Source organism: Lactuca virosa, chromosome 9, assembly GCF_052849685.1.
Source record: "Lactuca virosa cultivar CGN04683 chromosome 9, Lactuca_virosa_CGN04683_v6, whole genome shotgun sequence".
Lineage (NCBI taxonomy): Eukaryota > Viridiplantae > Streptophyta > Magnoliopsida > Asterales > Asteraceae > Lactuca > Lactuca virosa.
The window spans coordinates 49,442,165-49,468,164 of NC_136434.1; the positions used below are offsets into that span (position 1 = coordinate 49,442,165).

Consider the following 26,000-nt stretch of genomic DNA (forward strand, 5'->3'; position numbering starts at 1 on the left):
ACTATAATTTCAACGCCAGGCTGGAATAATAAAGTTTTGGTTGACTTGGAATCTTGTAGGACCACCTCTACACTTAGATTTTCTTACGAGGATACTCCCTTCCCAATATTAAAACTCACAGATTTAGTCCATAAACTATTCCCAACTTGCAAATCTGGTACACTAAACTTTTTCTTAGAGCTATTCTTACTCAAAACTGACTATTTTATTCTATTTTAGTCCATAGCGTAGTAGCCACAGGTCATTAATAGTTTTTTATCCTAGCACGTGCACAACCACATGAGTTTTTCAAAGAAACAAATTTAATCCACTTGCACATTAGCTTTAGTTATTTTTCAAGTTTATAATGATATGTTTTAATCTTTTTCTAGCGAATATTATTTTATAGGAGTCGAATATTAGAATAAACTAGGCAAAATCTTATACGATTTGAAACTCTATTCGATATAAACGAATTTGTGTAAGAGGTTACAATATGTTTAAGTAAACAAATTGATACGACACGACACAAAAATGTACTTGTTTAGTGTTTCAACTCGACCCGAACCAATATGTTTGTAAGGCATAAATCATTTGTCAAACGATCCGTTCCTTTGTCACATGCTCCATGAACTCCAAGTGTTCCATTGAACTCAAATGCTCCAAATATTCAAGTCACATTAAAACACTTATAATTGAATTTGAAATCAAAAACATCAAAATCAAACCTAAAATAGTCATTTATGTCCATGTACAAATCGCGAAATCAAACCAGAATCAAAATTAAACATGGAAATTAAACTTGATGAAATTTGGTAACTTGGGTCGATGACTGCATAAGGTGGCGACAAGAAAGAGGGAAAGAAAGACTTAGAAGGTCGATTGTAAAAACCTTACTACAAAGATCGATTGTAAATTCCCAAATCTCCTTTTATTTATACTACGACTACCCTTTCCAATTATAGATCGATTGTAAAAACCTCACAGTAAAGATGTAAAGATCTGTAAAAGTTCTATCATTAAATATTAGAGACGATGAAGGAAGGCGTAGGTTGCATATGGTGGAGAAAGGGAGAGTCGTCGACAATGTGTGTTTTGTGAAATAAGTGGGTCATATAAGATTCAAGACGGTGCAGAGAGTCTCCAGTAAGGTGTTTTCATTAGGTTGCAGACAATAGCAGAGGTGATGGTGTTGGTTTCCGAAGGTGATGATGGTGTCACTGATGTTGGAGAAATGCAGGTTGTTGTTGGGCAAGATATGGTGAAGTCCATTATTCAAATTAGAGCTTTTGTTTGATGGTGGGTTTAAGGCAATAAATAAGTATGGAGAGACGCACGTAACATCACTCCAAAAAAATGCATGTAGCAGTGAAGGGAGGATGTGAAGAAGCTGCACCCAACAAGGAAAGAGAGAGGATGGTGGGTGGGAAGGGATGAGTTTTGTGGACCCCTTTTCTATTATTTATTGAAATAATAAAGTAAATATAAAAAACTAAAAAAATAAATTAGAAAGAAAAATATAGTTTTTTCAATTTTGATATGGACACACACCATTAAAAAAACATTTTAGACTATTTATACATGTCCAAATATCTTTGGACCAAAACCAAAAATGACAAGGACCATTTTTTTTGTAAAACAACAACTATAAGAACCATTTTTTGTAATTTTCTCAAGGTTAAATGTTATGCACATGACTTTATTCAACAAAGAACAATCAGTTTTAGGTAAAATGCCCAAACAATCAATTTTCTCAAGCTTTAACTCTTTGTAACCAGAAGTTCCCAGAACAATCAATTTTAGGTAAAAAGCCAAACAAAAGTGTCATTTTACAAAACCAATGAATAACAAGAGGACGAAATATGTACTTTTCCCCAATAATATGGAATTAGGATCCTTATCAAGCTCTAATTTCGGCTGATAGCTTTAGCTTATCCTGTTTCAAACATCCGTTACGATTCTGGATTCCACCGGATCTTCATTATAAGAAGGCCAAGATCGCGGACTCTCAAAACCCCACAACGCTCCTCCCTTCTTCTCTTGTCATGGCCGGAATAAACCCCGATCTAGTCAGGGGACATCTCGCCGTCGCCGGCGGCGCCGCCCCCTCCGACGACGACGAATGCCTCATCAAAGAAGTCGAATTAACAGTCCCGAAAACCGACGATCCCACCATGCCTGTACTCACTTTCAGAATGTGGGTTTTGGGTATAACTTCATGTGTGATTCTATCGTTCGTTAACCAGTTTTACTGGTATAGAACTGAGCCATTATCGATAAGCTCGATAGCAGCGCAGGTGGCGACGGTGCCGCTTGGCCACTTGATGGCTCGAACGATTACCACAAGGGTGTTCTTCAAAGGTCAATGGTGCGAGTTCACAATGAACCCTGGGCCTTTTAATATCAAAGAACATGTACTGATTACGATCTTTGCGAATTCTGGTGCTGGAAGTGTTTATGCGACTCATATTTTGAGTGCTGTGAAGCTTTTTTACAAGAAGCAATTGGCTTTTCTTCCTGCATTCATCGTCATGCTTACTACACAGGTGATTATAGAGGATTTTGGGTTCTTGGTGTTATTTAATTTTATCTGTTTGATCTGTTAACTTTTGTAAATCTTTTAGGTTCTGGGATTTGGCTGGGCTGGACTTTTCCGGCGGTTTCTAGTGGAGCCCGGTGAGATGTGGTGGCCGTCGAACCTGGTTCAGGTCTCCATTTTTAGGTATATACAAGATAATTTATTGGGCCCTGATTTATTTCTTTAATAGTCTTTATAAAATCAAAATATATTTTTATATTAATTCCTTATAATCTTTATAAAATCAAATAGATTGTTATATTAATTCTTTTAATGTATTTTAGTTTGAAAAATATGGTTAACTATAATATCATATTATATTACTACTTGTGAAACTCATATATTACATGAGTTAATTCAAATAAAAAAATTAAATATAAAGATCAAAATATTTAATAACTTTGAATTTATAAAAAATATAAGAAAAATAATAAATTATTATTATCGAAATGTTTTTTATTTTTTGAATTTAAACAAATAATTCAAATAAATAAAAAAACTAATGAGCTTTAATTTTAGGAATTTTAAGATTAAAATGTAATTTCATTAATGAAATTGATATCAATTTATATATTACTACATTTATTGTAATTATTACATTTATATATTATATTGAATTTAATAAAATAGAAAAAATCATAAAATGACATGTGGAAAAAAAAATTAATTCAAAATAACCATAAAATGAAATTTGGCAAAATTAAATGAGAATGTGACAAGTGACAAAAGAGAATATATTTCTAGAATTATTTATCTTATTATAATAATAATAAAAGTTATTTTATATTGAAATGAGATTGTGTGAATGAGATTGTTATAATAGCTGAGATATTTCAAAATATAATTATTTAAAATTTCATCTTATTATAGAAATGAAAATTGTTTATAAATATATTATATTTTGAATATTAATTTCATTGTCATAATTGCAGAGATTTTTTAAAATACTAACTATGGAAAATTTATCTTTTATATAGTATTAAAAATTGCTTTGTGTTAAAAGTATATCGTTATAATTAGGGAAAAATTCATAAAAACCTTTATATTTTTTTTTTCTCCCTATCCACATAATTTTTTTTTTCTCTAATTTAACCATTGAAAGTTTGTTTTATTTTCTATAAAAACCATTGTAAGTTCTTTTTTCGGTAACGAGTTCCAAACACCAATTGGAACATTTTTTTTGTTAAAAATGGTTTTTCAAGGAAAAAAAAATCAAAGTTTCAATGGTTAAATCATAAAAATAAATTCATTGAGTGGTTAAACCCTATAAATTCTACGGGTTTTTATGAAATTTTCCCACAATAATACAATCTTCTTGTGTTTAACCCTATGGTCATGGAGATTTCAAATATTAAAAATTGTATACTATGCATGCAGATCATTGCAGGAGCAAGAAAAGAGACCAAAGGGTGGCACCACACTAAATCAATTCTTCATGATCGTCTTAATCTGCAGCTTCTCTTACTACATTTTCCCAGGATACTTTCTCCAAATCTTAACATCAGTTTCATGGATATGTTGGATCAACAAAAAATCCATTCTAGTCAACCAACTCGGGTCAGGCCAAAATGGTTTAGGAATCGGTTCATTCGGGCTCGATTGGTCCACAATTGCATCATACCTTGGTAGCCCACTAGCCAGCCCATGGTTCGCAACTGCAAATGTCACCGTAGGGTTTTGTCTTATGATGTTTGTGGTCACACCAATTGTTTATTGGTCGAATATTTATCGAGCCAAAACCTTTCCATTTTACTCCACCGAACTTTTTAAAGGTGATGGTTCACGTTACAACACGACTGCAATAATTAATTCCAACTTTCAACTCGATAAAGTTGCGTATACAAAAGAAGGCCCATTGTATATGAGTGCTTTCTTTGCTATGTCTTATGGTCTTGGTTTTGCTACACTTACCGCAACAATTGTTCATGTCTTGCTCTTCAATGGATGGTATTACTCATATCTTATGATTATATAAGTATCAGACAATGTGGTGTCTGGTATTATACCGGTATCATATAAATTGTACCTGATACCGGTACAGTACCAGGCACACATTGTGTCTGATAGTACCATAAGGTGATAATATTTATTTATTTTGATATGATTAGGGATATATTGGACAAGATGAAAGGGACATTTGGGAAATCGAAGAAAGTTGATGTGCATACTAGACTTATGCGGGCGTACAAACCGGTCCCAATGTGGTGGTTTTATGTTATTTTGGTGTTGAATATTGCTCTTATTATGTTCGCTTGCAACTATTATGCTGATATTCTTCAGTTGCCATGGTGGGGTGTCTTGTTAGCTTGTGCTATAGCTATAGCCTTTACGTTGCCCATTGGTATAATTTCTGCCACCACAAACCAGGTAAATTTATTTGTGTATATATGTTTGACATTTTAGGTCAAACTGATCATGTGTTAGTTACGTAAATACTGAATCCTAGGATGGACAGTTTGACTTTTGAGGTCAAACATGTTAGTTTTGCAATTTTGTATAAAGTCAATGCCATTCTTTTTGTAGCTTTTGTTAGGGAGTTGATTTTATGACAATTCTCACAAATTTTCTACAAATCATGCAAAATTGAAGTTTAAATTCCGAAAATCTGATGATTCTTGCGTTATATTGATGAACAGACACCAGGGTTGAACATCATCACCGAGTACATGATCGGTTACTTGTATCCCGGACGCCCAGTTGCAAATATGTGTTTCAAAGTTTACGGATACATCAGCATGGTTCAAGCCTTGACTTTTATCCAAGACTTCAAACTCGGACATTACATGAAGATTCCACCAAGAGCCATGTTCATGGCACAAGTAAGCTTAAAAATCCCATCTTCTGATCTTCAATTCCAAATACACAACATATATAAACCTAATTACCCATCTTTTTCGTATATTTACAGGTTTTGGGAACACTCATATCAGTCGTTGTATACCAAGTAACCGCGTGGATGCTAATGGGGAGCATCCCTAACCTCTGCGACACCACCTTGCTCCCAAAAGACAGTCAATGGAAGTGCCCGATGGACCATGTGTTCTACGATGCTTCTGTAATTTGGGGATTAGTTGGTCCACAACGGATTTTTGGAAACCTAGGAGTTTACCCTGCGATTAATTGGTTCTTCTTGATTGGAGCGATTTTGCCGCTGATAGTTTGGATTGCTCACAAGTGTTTCCCGACGCAGAATTGGATCCGATCGATTCATTTTCCGGTTTTGTTGGGTGCTACGGCGATGATGCCGCCGGCTTCCGCCGTGAACTATACGAGCTGGATTTTGATGGCGTATCTCTCTGGTTATGTTGCTTTTAGGTATTATCCGAATGCGTGGAAACGGTATAATTATGTTCTTTCCGGTGGCCTTGATGCTGGAACGGCGTTCATGAGTATTTTGTTGTTCTTGGGACTGCAAACGACGGGGGTTTCGGTGAACTGGTGGGGGAACGACGGTGAAGGCTGCCCGGTTGCTACTTGTCCGACAGCCAAAGGGGTTGTGGTCGACGGTTGTCCTGTTTTTAGTTGATTATTGTTTCGTGATTAGTGCCTTTTTTTTTCTTGCTATTTAGTAAAAAAAAAAAATTCATTTTTATGTTAGTGTTTTTATTGTGGATGAATAGATGGTATATATCTTGTTTTCGTGGAATTTTATTGGTGGGTATAATTTGAACTTGCATTTGGTTTTCGTTTGTTTTGTTTTTGTCTCTGCAATCTCCCTCTATACTTCCATACACAAGTCAACATCAACAATTTCATTTGTTTTTAACTATGCAATCGCCATCCATACACAAGTTAAAATTATTAATTTGTATTTGTTTTTGTCTATGCTATCTTTCTATCCACACACAAGTCAAAATTAATAATTGCATTTGTTTGTGTCTATGCTATCTCATAGTCTATACATACACAAGTCAAATTTATAAGTGAAATATCATAATCAAGACTCGATATTAGATTTATGACAAAATTGCAAAAATAGTCTCTATGGTATGTATTTTTTCTAATATTTTTTGGATTGGTGGTTTTTTTGAGCTAGTTTACTTACAGTTTTGTTCCCGATCCAAATTAAAAAGACTATTATACCCTAATGAATTTAGTTTTAATTTTCTTCTACTTTTTAAAATTATTATTATTATTATTATTAAATATAAATATAAATTTCGACCCACATATCCACCCCAACTCCTCCTTCTCTTCTCTCACACACACACACACATAAGACGAAAAAAACCAGTTTGCAATGAAATAATAGTTTGACAAAATGGGCTCTTCATCAATGTTTGATCAAACTTCGTCTTTCATTTTCAACCACATATCTTCATTTACAACCCACCTTCTTGTTTAAAGATTGTATATCTTCATATGTTCATCGATGTTCTTAACGGAAAAAAATATGCTGTTCTTCATAGGTTCATTAGCTTAAATCCCAGAAATTCATCATCATCTTTTTCGAAACTCATTTCGATTATCTCTATGTAAAACAAAATCTGGTTCCATCATTGAATCCCAGAATAACCAGAGTCAGTATTACAAAATATATCCTTCCATCTTCACTTTTGTTTAAAAATTAAATCATCAGAAATCGAAAACACGAACCTCCAGCCATTAAACACCATTTTCTTCCTCAGAATCGGACATGAAAACCCTGAAATCCGACCTTTAAAACCCAGAAAATCCACATTCAAAGATATACATGTTCATCATCTGAAATTGGACCTTGAAACTCATGAATTGGACCTTGACACCCCCGAAATCAGAACTTGAAAACCCTAAAATTGGGAATATATGAAATCGAATTGTTGCTCTTACCTTCATCAGATGGGAATATTATGTACAGAGGAAGACGCAGAGGCTAGGGACTTGGGTTATGTTCTCCGACAATAGTTTATTGATTGGTTGTCACCAAAAAAAGTAAATGGCAAAGGGAGTAGGTTTGGTGTGACGATGGTTGAAGGCAACATCGTTATCTAAATCGATTTGGGGATGGGATGGAGAGCACTAGAGAGGCTAGATAGGGAGGAAAAGGACGGGAGGTAATAATCAGTGGTGGTTGTGGTGTTCCCTGAAAAAATGGAGGTATAGAGGAATGGAGACCATGAGGGATGGGGGTTTGGATCAAATCCGATTAGGAGGATATCATCTAGAGAGAGAGAGAGGGGTACGTGGGTCCTTATTTTTCTTTAATAAATATAAATATTTTAGAAAAAAAATGGAAAATAAATATAATAAGGGTAATTTAGTCATTTTAGTTTTGGAAGGGACCAAATCCAAGTACAAACTAGGCCAAAAGGACAATGAAGCCAAAAAAAATCGAAGTTTGGACTAAACCTCAGAAAAAATACATACCACATGGACCATTTTTACAATTTTGTCTAGATTTCTTTCCCACGACTTGGTGGAGATATGATTATGTTGACCCTTTTTTCAAACGGTTCGGTTAATATCAAATATCATTGTAATCTAAATTTTTCATGAAATTAAAAATTACACAAATTGGCCAAAGGACATAACGTCAAAAGACACAGAATAATAATGTTTTATGTATAGAATGGATCCATTAAACGGGACGAGCATATCGCAATATCAACAATGTTGATTGTCAAAAAGGAAATTGTCTAACTACAGTTAAAAATCACATATCTTCTCTCATGAAGCATAAGCGAGAGTTTCCAAAAAGACTACCAGAGCATGGTGTGAGTGGCAAACCGTCAAAAGAAGATACCATAACAAGCGATAGGATCTAAAGTTATAGTAAAAATTGCATGGAATACCTACAAAAGTTATGGATACCTAATGAGAATTAATTGAAGTTGATTTGGGTGGTTATTCTTTTACTTGGATGGATAGGTGAGCTTCTAAAATGAGCAAAATTGACTTATTATTGGCTTATGATTCTTTTCTTGACATGTTTGTTGGTGTCACTGCGGTGGTGTTAGAGAAATTTATTCCAGATCATCGTCGGATTCTATTAAAGGAGAAAATGCTTGATTTTGGCCCTACTCCTTTTCGTTTTTTTAATTCTTGGTTAGATATGGAGGATTTTCACAAGCTTGTGACCGACACTTGGACTACTAACGACATTGATGATGTTAACGGTTTTGTAGCTTTTAAAAAGAAGCTTCAAAATCTTAAGAAAGTCATCTGGAATTAGAATTCTTCTACTCGAGTTCTTCATAAGGAGAAAAAGATAATATTACCTCTCACATTGCGGCTATTGATTTATTACTTGATCAATGTGGTGCCTCTAAATAAGATATGATGTTGAGAAATGAGTTGATAAATCAATTAGTCGAGTTACAAAACAGAGATGCAAAAGATTTAGATAAAAAATCTAAAGTCAAATGGGTTGTAGATGGGGATGAAAACACTAGTTTTTTCCATGTTATTCTTAAGAAAAAAACATAGGCAGTTGGCGATTAAAGGTATTATGAAAGAGGGTAGCTGAATTAAAGAACCGAGTTTAATCAGATCAAACTTTTATCGTCATTTTAGGCTTCAGTTTGCTCCTTCTGAGGATTTTCGGTTTTGGTGTGGTGCTGATTTTCCTAATCGTTTGTCACCCATGCAAGCATATAGTCTAGAAGTTAAATTCGCTCGGGAAGAGATTAAATGTGCAGTTTGGGATTGTGGCAATGATCGTGCTCCGGGTCCGGATGGTTTTTCTTTTGCCTTTTTTTAAGGTTTTCTGGTCTCTAGTTGAGGTAGATGCTGTTTGTTTTCTTGACGAATTTTTTGTATCGACTTATTTTCCTAAAGGTTGTAATTCCTCTTTTATAGCCTTGATACCCAAAATCACTTCTCCGAAGTTTGTGTCCGATTATAGACCGATCAGTTTGATTGGGTGACAATATACAATTATTGACAAGTTGTTGGCAAACCGGCTAAGTTCGGTTATAGGGGTTGTATTAGCTATGTGCAATCGACTTTTATTAAAGGCAATAATATTCTAGATGGTCCAATGGTTCTTAGTGAAGTGATGAATTGGTATAAAAAACAAAAGAAGAGCCTTTTAATGTTTAAAGTGGACTTCGAGAAGGCATAAGAATCTTTGAGATGATATTTTCTTGATTTGGTTATAGCTGAAATGGGTTTTGGGTGTAAATGGAGAAGGTGTATAGAGGGTTGTATTATGAATGCTCGTGCTTTCATTCTGGTCAACGGAGCTCCAACAGATGAGTTTGAGATTTGTAGAGGCCCCCGTCAAAGTGATCCTATGTCTCATTTTTTTGTTCATCATTGCTATGGAAGGATTACATGTTGTTATTCAGAATACATTATGTATTGGTTTGTATATGGGAGCTCCTATTGGTCATAAGTTATTTACGACATCCCATCTGATGTATGCAGAAGATGTGATCTTTATGGGGGGAATGGTCATTTTGCAATGCTTGTAATTTAATTAGAATTTTGTGTAACACCTCAAAATTTTCAAACTTTAAAATGTTATGGTTTTAAAATCTTTCCGGGTATTAACCCGCATTTAAGAAAAATTGATCACACAAAAAACATTTACAAACATTGGGTGTTACCATTAAGCATCATATAAACCATAGCAAACAAATGAGAATTACATCAATACAATAAATAAGGAACTTAAGAAATTCCGCTCCATTCTCTATATCTTGAATTCTAACTTTCATCTATCATCCTCTCTCCTTAACTGTGACATGAGATACATGACATTAAAAGGGATACGTAAGACAATAATGTCTCATGAGCTACGTGGGTTTGTGACCCAAAACATTTATCACATTTTCATCAAAAAACATTTCATCTTTGAAAAACATAGTTTTAGACCATAAAAAATTTTCAAGTATTTTCAAGGAAAACTCTTTTCATACACATCATAAATATCATTTCATGTTAAAAGACATATTTCTACATTTCTTTCACTTTTATCAATGGCTAATTTTGGTATTAAACTGTTGCCACTTTTTATACTTAGGGTACCCCCAAGTCTAGACCAAGGTGCAAAGAACAAATCAATCCACCAAGGCATCATGCTAATTAGGACATCTACTTAGCGAAGGGGAGGTGCCACCCCAATAGATTCATCTAGACCTCTTACGAGGCATCATGGCCCGGACAACTTTCATTCATTCTTTACTTTCTTTTCCTTTTTTACTTTCTTCTTAGCTTTCACTTTTCACATTAACAATACTCATATCATCATTTACAATATCATAGGTTATTAGGAAGATATACTTTGAAAAGACACATTTCACATATCAAACATTCGTTCTTCCATGACATTCTTACTTTCAAAACATTCTTTTTTAAAAACATTTAACACTTTTATTTCCAAAAATTTCATATATCAAAACATTGTATTTCATTATCATAAAATCATTTTGCCATGTACCCCAAAGTGGGAAAATTCCAACACGTACTCACCTCAATCACACAAAGGTTGGATAGTCCTTTTCTACTTCCTTTCCTTAGAGCAACACTCTCTAACACCACCTATATAACATGCACATAAGTTATTAAAATGACCAAAATACCCCTACAATGGTTCTCAACTTATCCTAAGCTTTATTATGTGTAACATCCGATTTTCAGGTATTTCGATTTTAGCCCTAGGCCTAATTAAAGTTTACATTATTGGTCCCTTGTTTTTAAAAGACTTGCACTTCAGCCCATACGTTGGGCGTATGTGAGGTACGCGCAACGTACTTGTGAGAGACCTGGAACGCGAAATCCATGCTAGTATGTTGGGTGTATATGCGGTACACAGTGTGTACTAGCTCAACCTCAAAACCATAAATTTTAGGGTTTCACCCCTATTTAAAGACATTAACTCACCATTGGACCTCCCATAATCAGCCTCCACTCCCTTTTAGCCTTAATATCAAACCCTAGCCTTGAGAGTGAAGATCTTGGAGTCTTTTTGGTGATTTTGTGCATTGTTGTTGAGAAAGAAGGTCCTTGAGGAAGGTGGTGTTGCATGCAAGCTTGTGGATCCACAAACTCCTTCATCCTGTGCATCTTTTGAAGGTATAAAGTCCATACCTTGCTAATGTTTTTCTTAGATCTCTTTAGATGGGGTTTTATGAGCTTTTTGTTTTTAATCTTGGACCTTTGTGAGTATGGGTTACTCTAGAGTATTTTGGCTATCCTTTTAGATGTATTAGAGTGCTTAGATTCATCAAAATGGTTGCTTGGTGGCCCCTTTCCATCCATGCAAGAGTTTGGTGGTGTTAAGTATGGATTAAGTTAGGGTTTTAAGGTTTAAGCTCTTTTCAGCCATGTAAAGGCTTAAAGTTATGAGCTTTATGGATTAAGCCGTTGTATGGAGGCCAGATCTATGTTTGGACTGCATGTATTAATGATCAATACATTTTGGAGTAATTTTTGGATCAGGCGACGTACGCCTATCATACTTCTGGCTACGCCCAGCGTAGCCAAGCCTGACCCCGATCAACCTGATTCTTTGAGTACGCTGTGCGTAGGGGGGGGGTGTACGCCCATCGTACGCACTGAACAATTGACTTTTACTGACTTTTGACTTTTTGTCAAGATTTAGGGCTTTGGACCATGGAATGGGCAAAATGGTCTTTTTACCCTTAAGGGGCATAATTATGGGATTTGGACTTGTGAGTTGAGTTATGGACCTTAATTATTAATTAGGGTTAATTATTGTTTTATTCGGCGGAGTCTAGTTCCGGCAGTCCGGGTGTGAGATTTATCTACCATCAGTATCAGGTTAGTCTCATCACTTATTCTTACCTGTGTGGTAGAATAGTTGTAACTATAATGACCGGCTGGGTCTAGCTGTTATTATGGTGTTATGATGTTTCTGTGTGACTGAGACTTCGGGTAGTCTCCAGTGTTGCTGATAACCTAGAGGGCGTGCTGTTTGCCCACTGGGACTGCTGATAGTCCTTAGGGTTGCTGATAATCCATAGTTGTTTATTTATGTTGTGTTGTATGTGGTATCTTGGGGAACTCACTAAGCTTCATGCTTACAGTTGTTGATTATATGTGTTTCAGGTACTTCTGAGGATCGCGGGAAGGTGAAGGTCTGATTGTACACACTCGCTGGGAGATTTGTTACTAGGCATTTTGGGGCACTATGATATTTTGTGATGATGATTTGTATTTGACATTTGTGTTTTTCTGATGACTTGGTTTATGAACAATAAGTCGGGTGATTTAAAAATGAAAATTTTGATTTGAAATTTGAGGTGTTACAGATTGGTATCAAAGCTCTGGTTTGAGGGATTTGGATGAACTCTAGGGTAATTCCAAACTCAAACTAAGGATCTGAAGATTTTCATAAAAACTTTTCAAAGAAATGAAGATTTTTACAGGAGAAACCCCTAGTGAAGTAGTGTGTACAATCAACCAAAACTCAAGCGGTAGTTTCCCAAAATATCTCAATTTCTATTATGAGTAATGTATAGTTGATATTTTATGAGTTGATAGAACTGCATGCTAGTTAGTGGTAGGCTAAGGATCCTGTAGTAATGGTGTGATAGGGTTGTCTGAATTGTGATGCCTTTAGCCTAGGAGTTTGTTCTTATGATATTGAATCTGTCATTGCTATTTGCTTGGTGTATGTTGTATAATTGTACATAGTTAGGATTTTATAGCCTTAAAATTCTTGATTTAGCCTTTCTTCTTGTTCCTTGTTTGGTTGTGGATTTGAGGTAGAATCATTTATTTGAATGTCTATCGAGTCTCGAATTGTGTACGACTGGCATGCACAAAGCAAATGGAGAGGACAACGGAGATCTTGTAAGGTGGAACAGTGTTGGGGAGACATCTAGAATGAATACCTAGATGCTTAGTAGTGGTTCCGAGAAACTAGGAGGGCAAGTGTATAGTGATGGGTTTTAGGTAAAACAAATAAACTAGAAACAATTCCTAAGTTCACATGCAACCTACTTTGGATCTATGTTTTAACTATTGAACATACAACTTTGAATTGCAAAACAAGAACCCTAGAGGAGAGAGGCTATTATCGAAAATAGTAAACTAGGGTTTAGGGTTTACATACCTTTCAATTGTTATAGCAAACAATTGATATTCCCTTGATCTTGATCTTGATCTTCTTGGAAGCTTTAGCACCACAAGTGTAATGCCTCTAATGGAGTCACACCCAAACTAGCAAGAAGGAAAGTAGAAGAGAGAGGAGAGGGAGTATGCAATTTCGGCCAAGGTATTCTTCCAAAGAATCAGTACACAAAATGTGAGCCAGGAGGCTCCTTAAATAGTTGAGGGAACTAGGGTTTAGGGAAAAACCTAGTTATCCTTTGCTTAGGGCCTAAGCAAGACCCAAGGGCCTTATCCAAGCCCCTATGGACGAAATTATTAGGGTTTCCCCTAAAGATTTCGTCCACCCTCTTCCAAGGGGGTTCTAGAGCCTTCCACTCAACTATTAGATAATTGCAAACTAGTCCCTACACCTTATAATTAATTCTTTTAACCCCAAAATCAATTCTGATTAATTTCTGGCTAACAATTAATTAAACATAATGATTTCTAATTAATATATTAATCCATTAACATATTAATAAATCATTTATATATATATATATTAATTTATTAATCTTATAAATTAATATCTCTCTTTTCATAATTTCCTTGTCCAGTTGCTAGGTTGAGGGCAACCCAAAAGGACTGTGCTGCTATCAATTCAAGTACATACCAATTATAGTTATGGGCTTAGACACCTAATCCAACAGTCTCCCACTTGGATAAGTCTGTAACTATAATTGCTAGTATGCCTTCTAAATTTGACCAGCAAATTGTAGCTTCCAAAAGCTGCTGCCGAACTCTGACCCAGTCAGTTACGTGTCCTAAGATAAGTGATCATATAACCCTTCGTTCTGCTTGATATCCCCAGACAAAAGACATGGAATGTAATCAATCTGTTTGTCCAGAATCTATGTTTCCCGATTCCTGATTTGTGATGATGTAGGACTTCTAATCGAACACATCAATTTAGTCCTGGCTGGGCCCAGCACATAAGTCAACACCAAATCATCGAGGGGCCCACAAATATCGCTTTTCCTGTTAGGGCAAAAGGAACGAATAAACGTTGACTCATATGCTTGTATCTTTTACTCATCAAATTATGCATGACAATACGTTTTATAACACCAAGTTACTGATGCGTTTTCGTATCACCAATGCACAACCGACTTGTAAATTACAACTCATATATCTTCGTTTCAAGATTATAAGATATTATCGTCTCAGTATTACTCGTGATGAATTCCATGAAGTAATACTCTGAGCGTGGGTTTATCCAATACTCAAATCTCAATTTCTGAGTACTCATGAACATTGCAGCAATTCTATTGCCATGTCTATCCTTAGACAATCTGCAATCCAATTCATGACAGTCTTAATTCACTACTTACTTCCAAGAGTACGAGCGACTGTGGAGTTTGAATAATCTCATTATTCAGGAAGTAAAACATGCAAAATATGAAACACAATAATAAACAATTGACAAAAGGTAGTAGCCAAACTTATAAATAATACTTTATTATTTAATCACCAAAAGTCAATTACATTTACTTTGTTACAAGTTTCAAAAACTAATCTAACTACTAAAACTAATATCATCTTTCAGTCCTATGCTCCGAGCATGCTGAATATGCTTAGCCCTACTCAGACCCTTTGTGAGAGGATCTGCTGGGTTATCTTCAGATGACACCCTCTTTACTATAAGATGGCCTTCTTCTACTCTATGTCTGATGAAATGGTACTTTCTGTCGATATGTCTGGTCTTACCATGATCTCTTGGTTCCTTTGTCAAGGCAACCGCTCCTTCATTATCGCAGAAAAGTTCCATAGGCTCCTGGATGGTTGGAACAACTCCGAGATCCCCGATGAAGTTCCTCAACCAAGCTGCTTCTTTCGACGCTTCACTTGCTGCTATGTACTCTGATTCACAAGTAGAATCAGCCACCGTATTTTGCTTGGAACTCTTCCAAGTAACTGCTCCTCCATTCAGTAAAAACACCCAGCCCGACTGAGAACGGAAGTTATCTCTATCCGTCTGAAAGCTGGCATCACTGTAACCATCTACTCTCAAAGTATCACTGCCACCAAGCACAAGAACCCATTCCTTTGTCCTTCGCAAATACTTGAGTATATTCTTAACTGCTATCCAATGAGCTCTACCTGGGTTTCCCTGATAGCGACTGACCATGCTCAAAGCAAATGCCACATTAGGGCGAGTACATGTCATAGCGTACATGATCGATCCGACAGCGGAAGCATAAGGTACACGACTCATGTCATCTATTTCAACATCTGTACTCGGGCATTGAGTCTTACTCAATTTGGTATTGCTCTGGATAGGTAGCTCTCCCTTCTTGGAATTTTCCATACTAAACCTCTTTAGTACCTTATCCAAGTATGTGCTCTGACTAAGTCCAATTAGTCTCTTCTTTCTATCTCTCAATATTCTAATCCCAAGAATATAGGCAGCTTCTCCAAGGTCTTTCATTGCAAAACACTTTCCAAGCCAAGACTTAACCTCTTTCAAGGTTGGAACGTCGTTACCAATGAGTAATATGTCATCGACATATAACACCAGAAAAGTTACTATACTCCCACTAGCCTTGATATACACACAAAACTCATCTTCACTTCTAGAGAAACCAAACTTTTTGACTTTCTCATGGAAGCAAAGATTCCAACTGCGAGATGCTTGTTTCAATCCATAAATGGATTTCTCAAGCTTGCACACTCTATTGGGGAACTTTGCATCAACAAAACCCTCTGGCTGACTCATGTAAACATCTTCAGCCAACTTCCCATTAAGGAAAGCAGTTTTGACATCCATCTGCCAGATTTCATAATCATGAAAGGCAGCTATGGCGAGCAATATCCTAATAGATTTAATCTTAGCCACTGGCGAGAAGGTCTCATCATAGTCAACCCCTGGGGTTTGAGTGAAACCTTTTGCAACCAGTCGAGCCTTGAATGTGTGCACATTTCCATCCATGTCTGTCTTCTTCTTGAAGATCCATTTGCACCCAACTGTCTTACGACCTGGTGCACTATCAACCAAATTCCAAACTTGGTTGTCATACATGGACTTAATCTCGCTGTCCATTGCCTCTTTCCACTTGGAAGCCTCTGGGCCTGCCATTGCTTCCTTATAAGTGACTGGTTCATCTAAGTTTACCAGTGTTCTGTCACTTATGAATGTGTCACCATCTGAAGTAATATGAAAACCATACAACTCAGGTGGCACACTCACCCTAGTGGATCTTCTAAGAGGTAATGAGTTATCAATTGGTTCAACAGGAACTGTTTCCTCTGGTTGAGTGCTAGTGTCATCTAAGGTTCCTTCATTGGCTGACTCTTGAATTTCTTCAAGATCAATAGTGCTCCCACTGTCCTCTTTGAATATGAGCTCTCTTTCAAGAAAGACTCCTCTTCGTGCTACAAAGACCACGTTCTCACTAGGCCTGTAGAACAAATATCCAAAAGACTGCTTTGGGTAACCAATGAAAACACATTTCTCACTTCTAGCTGCTAGCTTGTCGTGAGTCTCTCGTCTTACGAAAGCTTCACAACCCCAGACTTTAACATGTGCTAACGAGGGAACTTTCCCTGTCCACATTTCGTGAGGTGTTTTGGCAACCTTCTTTGTAGGGACAAGATTGAGGATGTGGGCGGCTGTCTCTAAGGCATACCCCCAGAAGTGAATGGGAAGCGAAGCCCGACTCATCATAGAACGAACCATGTCTAACAAGGTTCGATTGCGCTTCTCAGCTACACCATTTAACTGTGGTGTCCTAGGAGGAGTCAATTGTGAGACTATCACACATTCTTTCAGATAGTCGTTAAACTCGATACTAAGATACTCCCCGCCTCTATCGGATCTAAGTATCTTTATCTTTCTGCCTAATTGATTTTCGACTTCATGCTTAAACTCTTTGAACTTTTCAAAAGTTTCTGACTTATGCTTGATCAAGTAGATATATCCATATCTGCTATAATCGTCAGTGAAAGTCACATAGAATCGATTAGCATCTCTTGTAGTTGATCTGAAGGGCCCACACACATCCGTGTGTATGAGATCCAACAGACCTTCACCTCTTTCACAAGACCCTGTGAATGGTGATTTTGTCATCTTTCCCAAAAGACAAGACTCACACATATCATCTGACTTTAGGTCAAATGATTCCAACACTCCATCCTTTTGGAGTTGGGCTATGCGTTTCTTGTTAATGTGTCCAAGACGACAATGCCACAAGCATGCCTTGTCTACACTATTAGACAAGTCAATATTAAGTACACTATTTCCTAGGCTATCAACACAAGTCACTGTTTCATACACACCATTACAAGGCAAAGCTTCAAACATAAAAACACCATTCTTATAAACAGAAATTGAACCATTCAAATCATTAAAAGAATATGTAAAACCTTGTCTGAACAATGCATGAAATGAAATAATGTTTCTCGTCATCTCAGACGAATAGCAACAATTTATTAAATCTAATCTAACATCATTACTAAGCAGAAGCTGATAAACTCCGATCTTGGTTACTGGTGAAGACTTTCTGTTTCCCATGATCAGGTTTATCCTTCCTCGCTCTATCTCCTCACTTTCCTTTAGACCCTGCAAATCAGAATAGATATGAAAACCACATCCTGTATCAAGGACCCATGAACGAGAAGATAATGAGTTATTAGCAGAAATAGTGTAAATACCTGCCGAAGATGGCTTCACTTTGCCATCCTTGATATCTTGCAGATACTGTGGGCAAGATCTCTTCCAATGCCCCTTTTGGTTGCAGTAAAAGCAAACTGCCTCTTTTGGATCAGAAACATGGGGAGTGGAACCATTGGGCTTAGCCTTTGGGCCATTACTAGATGACCCAGCTTGAGCCTTGCTCTTCCAGTTTTGCTTGGGAGGACCTTTCCTCTTTTTCCCCTTTCCCTGTCCAATAGCCAAAACAGGGGCACTCGTAGGTGTGGAGGGTATACTTTTACCCTTCATCCCTGCCTCAGCTGTCTGCAACAAGTTGTGCAATTGGGCCAAGGTCTGCTCAGTATTGTTCAAATGGTAAGTTAGAATAAACTGACCATAACATTCAGGAAGTGAGTTCAAGACCATGTCAATGGCCAATTCCTCATCAAAGTGAATATTGAGCTTGACCAAACGCTCTATGTAGCGTTGCATTCTTTGCACATGTGACACAACTGACTCCCCATCTTTCATCTTGCAAGCCATGAGTGACTTGACTACTTCGAACTTTTCTTGACGAGCTCGCTTATGGTACTTTTCCATAAGGTCCTTGTTCATCTCGAAAGGCCAGTAGTCCTCATAGTACCTCTGCAGTTCTGGGGACATAGTTGCCACCATGATGCATGCCACTTTGGTAGCATCATCGTAATGTTTCTTGTAGGCAGCAAGATCTTCAGGAGTAGCTTCATTCTCATCAAGCTCTTTGAGCTCCTTTTCAAGAACATATTCTTTGTTCTCGAAACAAAGAGCCATCTTGATGTTGCGCATCCAATCGTTATAGTTTGAGCCATCCATAACGACTTTGGAGCATATATTGAGCAAAGAGAAGTTTTGGTTGGAGGAGGATGAAGTAGAAGTGTTTCCAGGAGTAGACATCTGAAAAGAAAGAAAGTTTTAGTTAGATTTCAAGATACCTTAATAGAATAACCCAAAGATATAATATCAAGGTTAGGATCCAACTATGAAGATTCACAACTTAGAAATGGGATGCCGAGATCCAAGTGCAAATTTCATAAAGGTAGGTGAATGACGATTCACCAATTCCACCATTAGACGAAACAAACGAAGTGAAATTCCTAATTCTTTTGAGATACATTGAAACTATTCAATGGCATGTTTTATTCTCAGATTATGCTCTTCTATTTGTGACTGGGATGCCGAGGATCACAAACAAGATGTGAATAACCATGCAAATGTGCTTGGTAACCTCATTGTCTTTATCATTAACTATTGATGTGCTGGTAAACCACACACGCTCCATCAAAATGACAATTATGAGATACCCATTGCTACTCTTTATTAGTGCCTTTTAGTGTGCTGGTTAACCACACACGCTCCACTAACGACCAATAAAGCATAATGTGCAATTTCATGGATTAGCATACTTTTCACATTTTTCCTAAAGTAACTAGAGTTGGGATTTTGAAAATAATGTTCTAGTACTTTCTTTAATATCATTATACTTTTAATGAGAAGTAGTTGTCCTATCAAATCCGTTCTGCTAACGACCCTCCACTAATCAAGGAAGCGGTGGGTGAGAGTGGACACCCATTCAACTACCATTTTATAGGCAGTTTCCTTATACCCCCCTTATAGATTAGCTTCGTGAATGAGGCATACTAGCGATTTGACTGACCATGTTCTTATACATATATAATATTAAACTTTTAATTATAATATATATATAAGGTGTGTTTTAAAACATTTTAAAACTTCAAGGGTTTATAAATTTCGAAATTTAAGCTGTTAAATTTAAATTTAAATAAACCAATTAACTAGATTTAATATTTATCTTTTAATTAACTATTAATCAAATTATTAAATCTTGTAAGGATTATCTAATTAAATTAATCCATTAATTTAATCCTAATCCTTATCCCTCTAAATTTTGAAAAATAGGGTAAGGATAATTATCCAATTAATCTAATTAAGTAACAATTATCCAAAACAAGAAACCCTAGTTATCCTCTAGCATATTTCGAAATTTACAAGGGAGGAGGCTAGGGTTTTCAAAACCCTAACCCTAATTTCGATTAGGGTTCTTTGGAGGCTAGGGTTTTCGAAAAAAAACCCTTTGATCCAAAACCCTAGAAATCGAAAATTTTGGCCTTTAGGGTTTAATAGCTATAAACCCTAATTTGCAATTCAACAATTGTAGCAATTCAATTTAAAACAACAATGGCTTTGATACCACTGATGGGTTTTAGGTAAAACAAATAAACTAGAAACAATTCCTAAGTTCACATGCAACCTACTTTGGATCTATGTTTTAACTATTGAACATACAACTTTGAATTGCAAAACAAGAACCCTAGAGGAGAGAGGCTATTATCGAAAATAGTAAACTAGGGTTTTGGGTTTACATACCTTTCAATTGTTATAGCAAACAATTGATATTCCCTTGATCTTGATCTTGATCTTCTTGGAAGCTTTAGCACCACAAGTGTAATGCCTCTAATGGAGTCACACCCAAACTAGCAAGAAGGAAAGTAGAAGAGAGAGGAGAGGGAGTATGCAATTTCGGCCAAGGTATTCTTCCAAAGAATCAGTACCCAAAATGTGAGCCAGGAGGCTCCTTAAATAGTTGAGGGAACTAGGGTTTAGGGAAAACCCTAGTTATCCTTTGCTTAGGGCCTAAGCAAGACCCAAAGCCTTATCTTGGAGCCCTTGGACGAATTCTCTAGGGTTTCCCCTAGGGTTTTCGTCCACCCCCTTCCAAGGGGGTTCTGGAACCTTCCACTCAACTATTAGTTAATTGCAAACTAGTCCCTACACTTTATAATTAATTCTTTTAACCCCAAAATTAATTCTGATTAATTTCTGGCTAACAATTAATTAAACATAATGATTTCTAATTAATATATTAATCCATTAACATATTAATAAATCATTTATATTAATTTATTAATCTTATAAATTAATATCTCTCCTTTCATAATTTCCTTGTCTAGTTGCTAGGTTGAGGGCAACCCAAAGGACTGTGCTGCTATCAATTCAAGTACATACCAATTATAGTTATGGGCTTAGACACCTAATCCAACAGTTGGTATCAAAGCAAATGGAGAGGACAACGGAGATCTTGTAAGGTGGAACAGTGTTGGGGAGACATCTAGAATGAATACCTAGATGCTTAGTAGTGGTTCCGAGAAACTAGGAGGGCAAGTGTATAGTTGATCTTGAGAAATAGAGTCCTTGTGACTTAGGGTCTTGAGAGGACGACTTGAGATAAATACGGGTTGGTGTGGAAGGTAGTATTGGTCTCGTACTACTGAAAGCATCGGATCCGTACACGGCTCAAGAAGGAATCTTAAGGAACTAAGGAGCCTGCAGGAGTGTGTGGATGTTTGTGTATGCGCTTTAGCCTGATTCTGATGGTTTTCTTATGTGTTTCAGTATGATGGTTGCCCGAGGTTCAGGTTCCAGCGAACCCGAGAGGTCGAGTGTCAGTGATGATGAGATCCGTAGGATTGTTGCCACCGAGGTGGCCGCAACAGTCAGTGGGGCTATTCCATAGATGTTTGGGTCTATTAAGACCACGTTGATTGAGACTTTTGACAAGCGATATTCCGCCGTCACAAAGGTTGTTGTTGCCACAGACACCCGAGTTTGATGGGACCCAGGATCCGATTGTTGTGATGAGTTGGATTTCTGATGTTGAGGGTTGTTTTTACACTTGCTCTTGTCCGGAGAATCTGAGGTTTCGTTTCGCGCTGAATCTGCTTCGCTTGGGAGCGAAGGATTAGTGGACATTCATGACAACTGGTTATACCCTTGTAGAGTGTTTTGTGGTGAGATGTTCTGAGATGAGTTTATACCGGCGGTTGAGAGAGAGAGAGAGAGAGAGGTTGGCCTAGGAGTTCCTGACTCTCAAGCAGAAGACAAAGACGGTGACTGGGATCACCAAGATGTTTCATGAGAGGGACTTGTTTTGTCCTGAGCACGTGTCTACTGAGAAGGCACGTGTCAGTCAGTATCTGAGCATTCTAAGGGGGATATCCGTGAGTTTGTGGCGAACACTTCGTATCAGACATTGGCTGCGTTGTAGACCAATTCCAGGAGGAGAGAGATTGAGATGGAGACCCAGGCTAGAGGGGAGAGGGAGATGTAGGTGAGAGATTGGAGACCAGTGCAGTCGTAGCCGGAGACTAAGTGGTTTAAGCCCGCTGACTTGAGAGCTGGAGGCCAGAAGGGCCGCACTTGCTGTAAGTGAGACAAGGGGCATGAGGGACCCTATCGGTTAGGTACTGTTTGCTACATGTGTGGCCAGGAGGGGCATGTGGCTAGGGATTTCCCCAAGGGATTTCAGGTTTGATTTAGATGCAACCAGACGGGTCATTTGAGGGTCGAGTGTCCTCAACTTGCATCTAGGACGGTTCAGAATCCGGCTCCTGCGACCCTACGTATTACTGATGGCCGGCAGGGGAAGGTTGAGGCTCCGAGGGCTTGATGGAGTGCATTTCAGTTAACAGCAGAGGAGGCCAAAGCAGCTCTAGACGTCGTGGCTGGTATGTTTTCTTTATTTTTTTCTATTGATTTATTTATGTGGCTTATGATATTGTTTATGTTCGGTACTTTCCTTGTGAATTTTGTACCTACACTTGTGCTGTTTGACACGAGTACGAGTCGGTATTTTGCGTCATCACCTTTTTATCATAGATTTAGTATTGTGCGGGAGGCCTTGCGCAGGCCATTGAGAGTCTCTATACCTGATGAACATCCGGTCTCCGCTACTGACATCTATCGGGATTGTGTACTAGATATTTTTGGTGTTGGGTATCCGATAGATCTTATCCCTATTGTTATGGGGGATGACTGTGTTATCATGGGCATGGACTGGTTGAGCCAATTTGGGGCTCTGATTGACTGTGAGAGGCAGTTGGTAACAGTTCGAGATCCTAGTGGGGGAGTACCGACCATCTACGGTGAGGGTACTAGGTCAGGATTAGTTTTCTGTTCTGTCGCCAGGGTGAGGCAGAGTTTGAAGCATAGGTACATGGGTTATTTGGAATATGCAATGGATACTCGGGATGAGGAGAAGGGATCGATTTCCATTTCTAATTTTCTTGTTGTACGCGATTTTCCCTATGTTTTTCCCGAGGAGTTACCGGGTGTGCCTCCTATGAGGCAAGTGGAGTTTCGAATCGATCTGATCCCTGGTGCGGTGCTAATTTCCAAGGCACCATACCGTCTTGCACCTCCTGAGATGCAAGAGTTACCCTCTCAGCTTTAGGAGTTGTTAGGAAAAAAGTTTATTCGGCCGAGCATTTCTCCTTGGAGAGTACCGATTCTTTTTGTCAGAAAGAAGGATGGTTCACACCGGATGTGTATTGATTACCGGGAGTTGAACAAGCTGACGGTAGAGAACCATTATCTATTACCGAGGATTGATGATCTCTTCATTCAGTTGCAGGGGCATCTTGGTTTTTCAAGATCGATTTGAGGTCTAGCTATCATCAGATGAGGGTGCAAGAGAAGGATATTCATAAGACAACATTTCAAACTCGTTACAGGCATTATGAGTTTGTGGTGATGCCTTTTGGACTCAACAACGCACTGGCGGTGTTCATGGATCTTATGAACCGGGTGTGTAGGCCTATACTATATCGGTTAGTGTTTGTCTTCATCGATGAAATCTTGGTCTATTCAAAGACCAGAGAGCAGCATGAAGAGTATTTGCGTGAGATTCTTGGGGTTCTGAGGATGCGCGAGGTTCAGATTTTGGGACACCTCGTCAACCAGAACGGTATCTTGGTCGACCCATCCAAGATAAATGTGGTGATGCGGTGGGAAGTGTCAAAGTCTCCATCTGAGATTCAAAGCGTCCTCGGTTTTGACGGGATATTATCGAAGATTCATTTGAGATTTCTCCAAGATTGTTTTTCTTCTCACTATGTTGACGAGGAAGGATGTTGTGTTCAGTTGGGGGTCTGAGTAGTAGGCATCATTCGAGACTCTTCGCCAGAGACTGTATGAGGCACCAGTACTTGCCCTCCCTAAGGGAGTTGAGGATTTTGTGGTCTACTGCGATGCATCCATTGCATGTTGGGTTCTGTGTTGATGCAGAGGGGACATGTGATTACATACGCTTCAAGGCAGCTGAATCCGCATGAAGCGAAGTATCACACTCATGATTTGGAGTTGGGGGCGGTGGTTTTCGCTCTCAAGATTTGGTGCCACTATCTTTATGGTGTTCGGTGTACTATCTACACAAACCATAGTAGCCTGAGATATCTTATTGATAAGCCTAACCTGAACAAGAGGCGGAGGAGGTGGTCGGATGTAGTGAAAGATTATAATTGTGAGATTCTGTATCATCCAGGTAAGGCCAATGTGGTGGCCGACGCCTTGAGCCGGAGGGCGGTCAGTATCCCGATTTAGGATGTGTGTGTGAGGATGACTGTGATGACCCCAATGTTGGAAACGATCAAAGAAGCATAGTCAGAGGCCATAAAGGAAGAAAATTGAAAAAGTGAGCTGGTGATTGGTCAGATTTCAGCATTTGATACTGACATTAGGGGGATTTTAACTCTTTACGGGCGGGTTTGGGTGCCTTATACTGGTGGGGCTTGACGAGTATTGATGGAGGAGGCCCACAAGTCGAGATTTTCCATTCATCCAGGGGCTACCATGATGTATCTTGACCTGAAGCATAGTTACTGGTGGCTGTGTATGAAGAGGGATGTGGTCTCGTTTGTAGAGCGATGTTTGACCTGACGGAAGGTCAAGGCCGAGCACCAACATCCTTACAACAAGTTGTAGCCCTTAGAGGTTCCACAATGGAAGTGGGAGCATATCACCATGGATTTCATTACAAAATTGTCGAAGACTGAGAGGGGTTTTGATGCTATCTGGGTTATAGTGGATCGTTTAACGAAGAATGCTCACTTCCTAGCCATAAGCGATGGTTCTTTTGCAGAGAAGCTTGCTGAGATTTATCTTCGAGAGGTGGTGCTCGGCCTTGGGTGCCAAATTCGATTGTGTTGGACCGGGATGTTCGGTGTACTTCCAGATTCTAGAAGAGGTTTCAAGAAGATTTGGGCACCCGACTTCATTTCAGTACTACCTATCATCCGCAGACCGACAGATAGAGCGAGCAGACTATTCAGAAGCTCGAGGATATGTTGCGTGCCTGGATCATTGATTTTGGTGGGAGTTGGGACTCCTATCTCCCATTGGCTGAGTGTTGAGTGTTTGAGATATTGAAACTGATTTGGCATGTTTGGTTATTTAGGGAAGCCATTTTAGGGTTAATCGTTTTTATGATTCCCTACGATGCCTTTACAGTAGAAGTTCTTCATCGAGCTCTTCTAAGGCATTGGTTTTATATTACGGCATTAGTTTTATATTTATGGTAAATATTTTATGTTCCCTATAAATAATCATTAGGTTAGATTTTGATGGAAGCTTTTTCCAGATTAGGGTTTTCTCTGTACGTTCAGATCCATATCAATATACACAAAACCTTTATCAGATTACTTGCATATTGTGGTGATTGATTCTTGATTGTTCTTGATATTCCGCATTCGTCATCTCGGATTTATTCCCAACAAGTGGCATCAGAGCGGGTTATTGTAGATCTCAGTGATTATTTCAAGAATCGATCTTGTTTATGGCAATATTTTACCATGAATCTCATCTTGTTCTTCAAGTTTTGTAAGTTTTCTAAAAAGAAAAAGTCTAATACCTCGTTTTATTGCAAAATCTTGTTCAGATCTA

At 38.0% G+C, this 26,000-nt stretch overlaps 1 protein-coding gene and 1 long non-coding RNA gene across 2 annotated transcripts; one reads left to right on the forward strand and one right to left on the reverse strand.

Moving 5' to 3' along the window:
• Nucleotides 1–1,900: 1,900 nt before the first annotated feature.
• LOC145140822 (oligopeptide transporter 6-like) lies at nt 1,901–6,246 on the forward strand. The gene is made up of 6 exons (XM_079074200.1): nt 1,901–2,525; nt 2,604–2,701; nt 3,935–4,504; nt 4,666–4,924; nt 5,194–5,376; nt 5,466–6,246. Exons 1-6 carry the CDS (start codon nt 2,025–2,027, stop codon nt 6,081–6,083), a joined length of 2,229 nt encoding a protein of 742 aa, XP_078930326.1. The 5' UTR covers nt 1,901–2,024; the 3' UTR covers nt 6,084–6,246.
• Nucleotides 6,247–6,671: 425 nt separating this feature from the next.
• On the reverse strand, nt 6,672–7,691 carry LOC145138239 (uncharacterized). Its single transcript, XR_013721412.1, has 2 exons — nt 7,154–7,691; nt 6,672–7,044 (listed from the first exon to the last, which is right to left on the reverse strand). It is a non-coding gene; the product is annotated as an uncharacterized LOC145138239 (long non-coding RNA).
• Between the last annotated feature and the right edge of the window lie 18,309 nt (nt 7,692–26,000).

Bases quoted from the DNA above. Each gene is read 5' to 3' on its own strand.
- LOC145140822 (XM_079074200.1), top strand. From the start codon at position 2,025: ATGGCCGGAATAAACCCCGATCTAGTCAGGGGACATCTCGCCGTCGCC. The intron at 2,702-3,934 runs GTATATACAAGA...CTATGCATGCAG, and splicing joins GTTCAGGTCTCCATTTTTAG to ATCATTGCAGGAGCAAGAAA. The intron at 4,505-4,665 runs GTATTACTCATA...TGATATGATTAG, and splicing joins GTCTTGCTCTTCAATGGATG to GGATATATTGGACAAGATGA.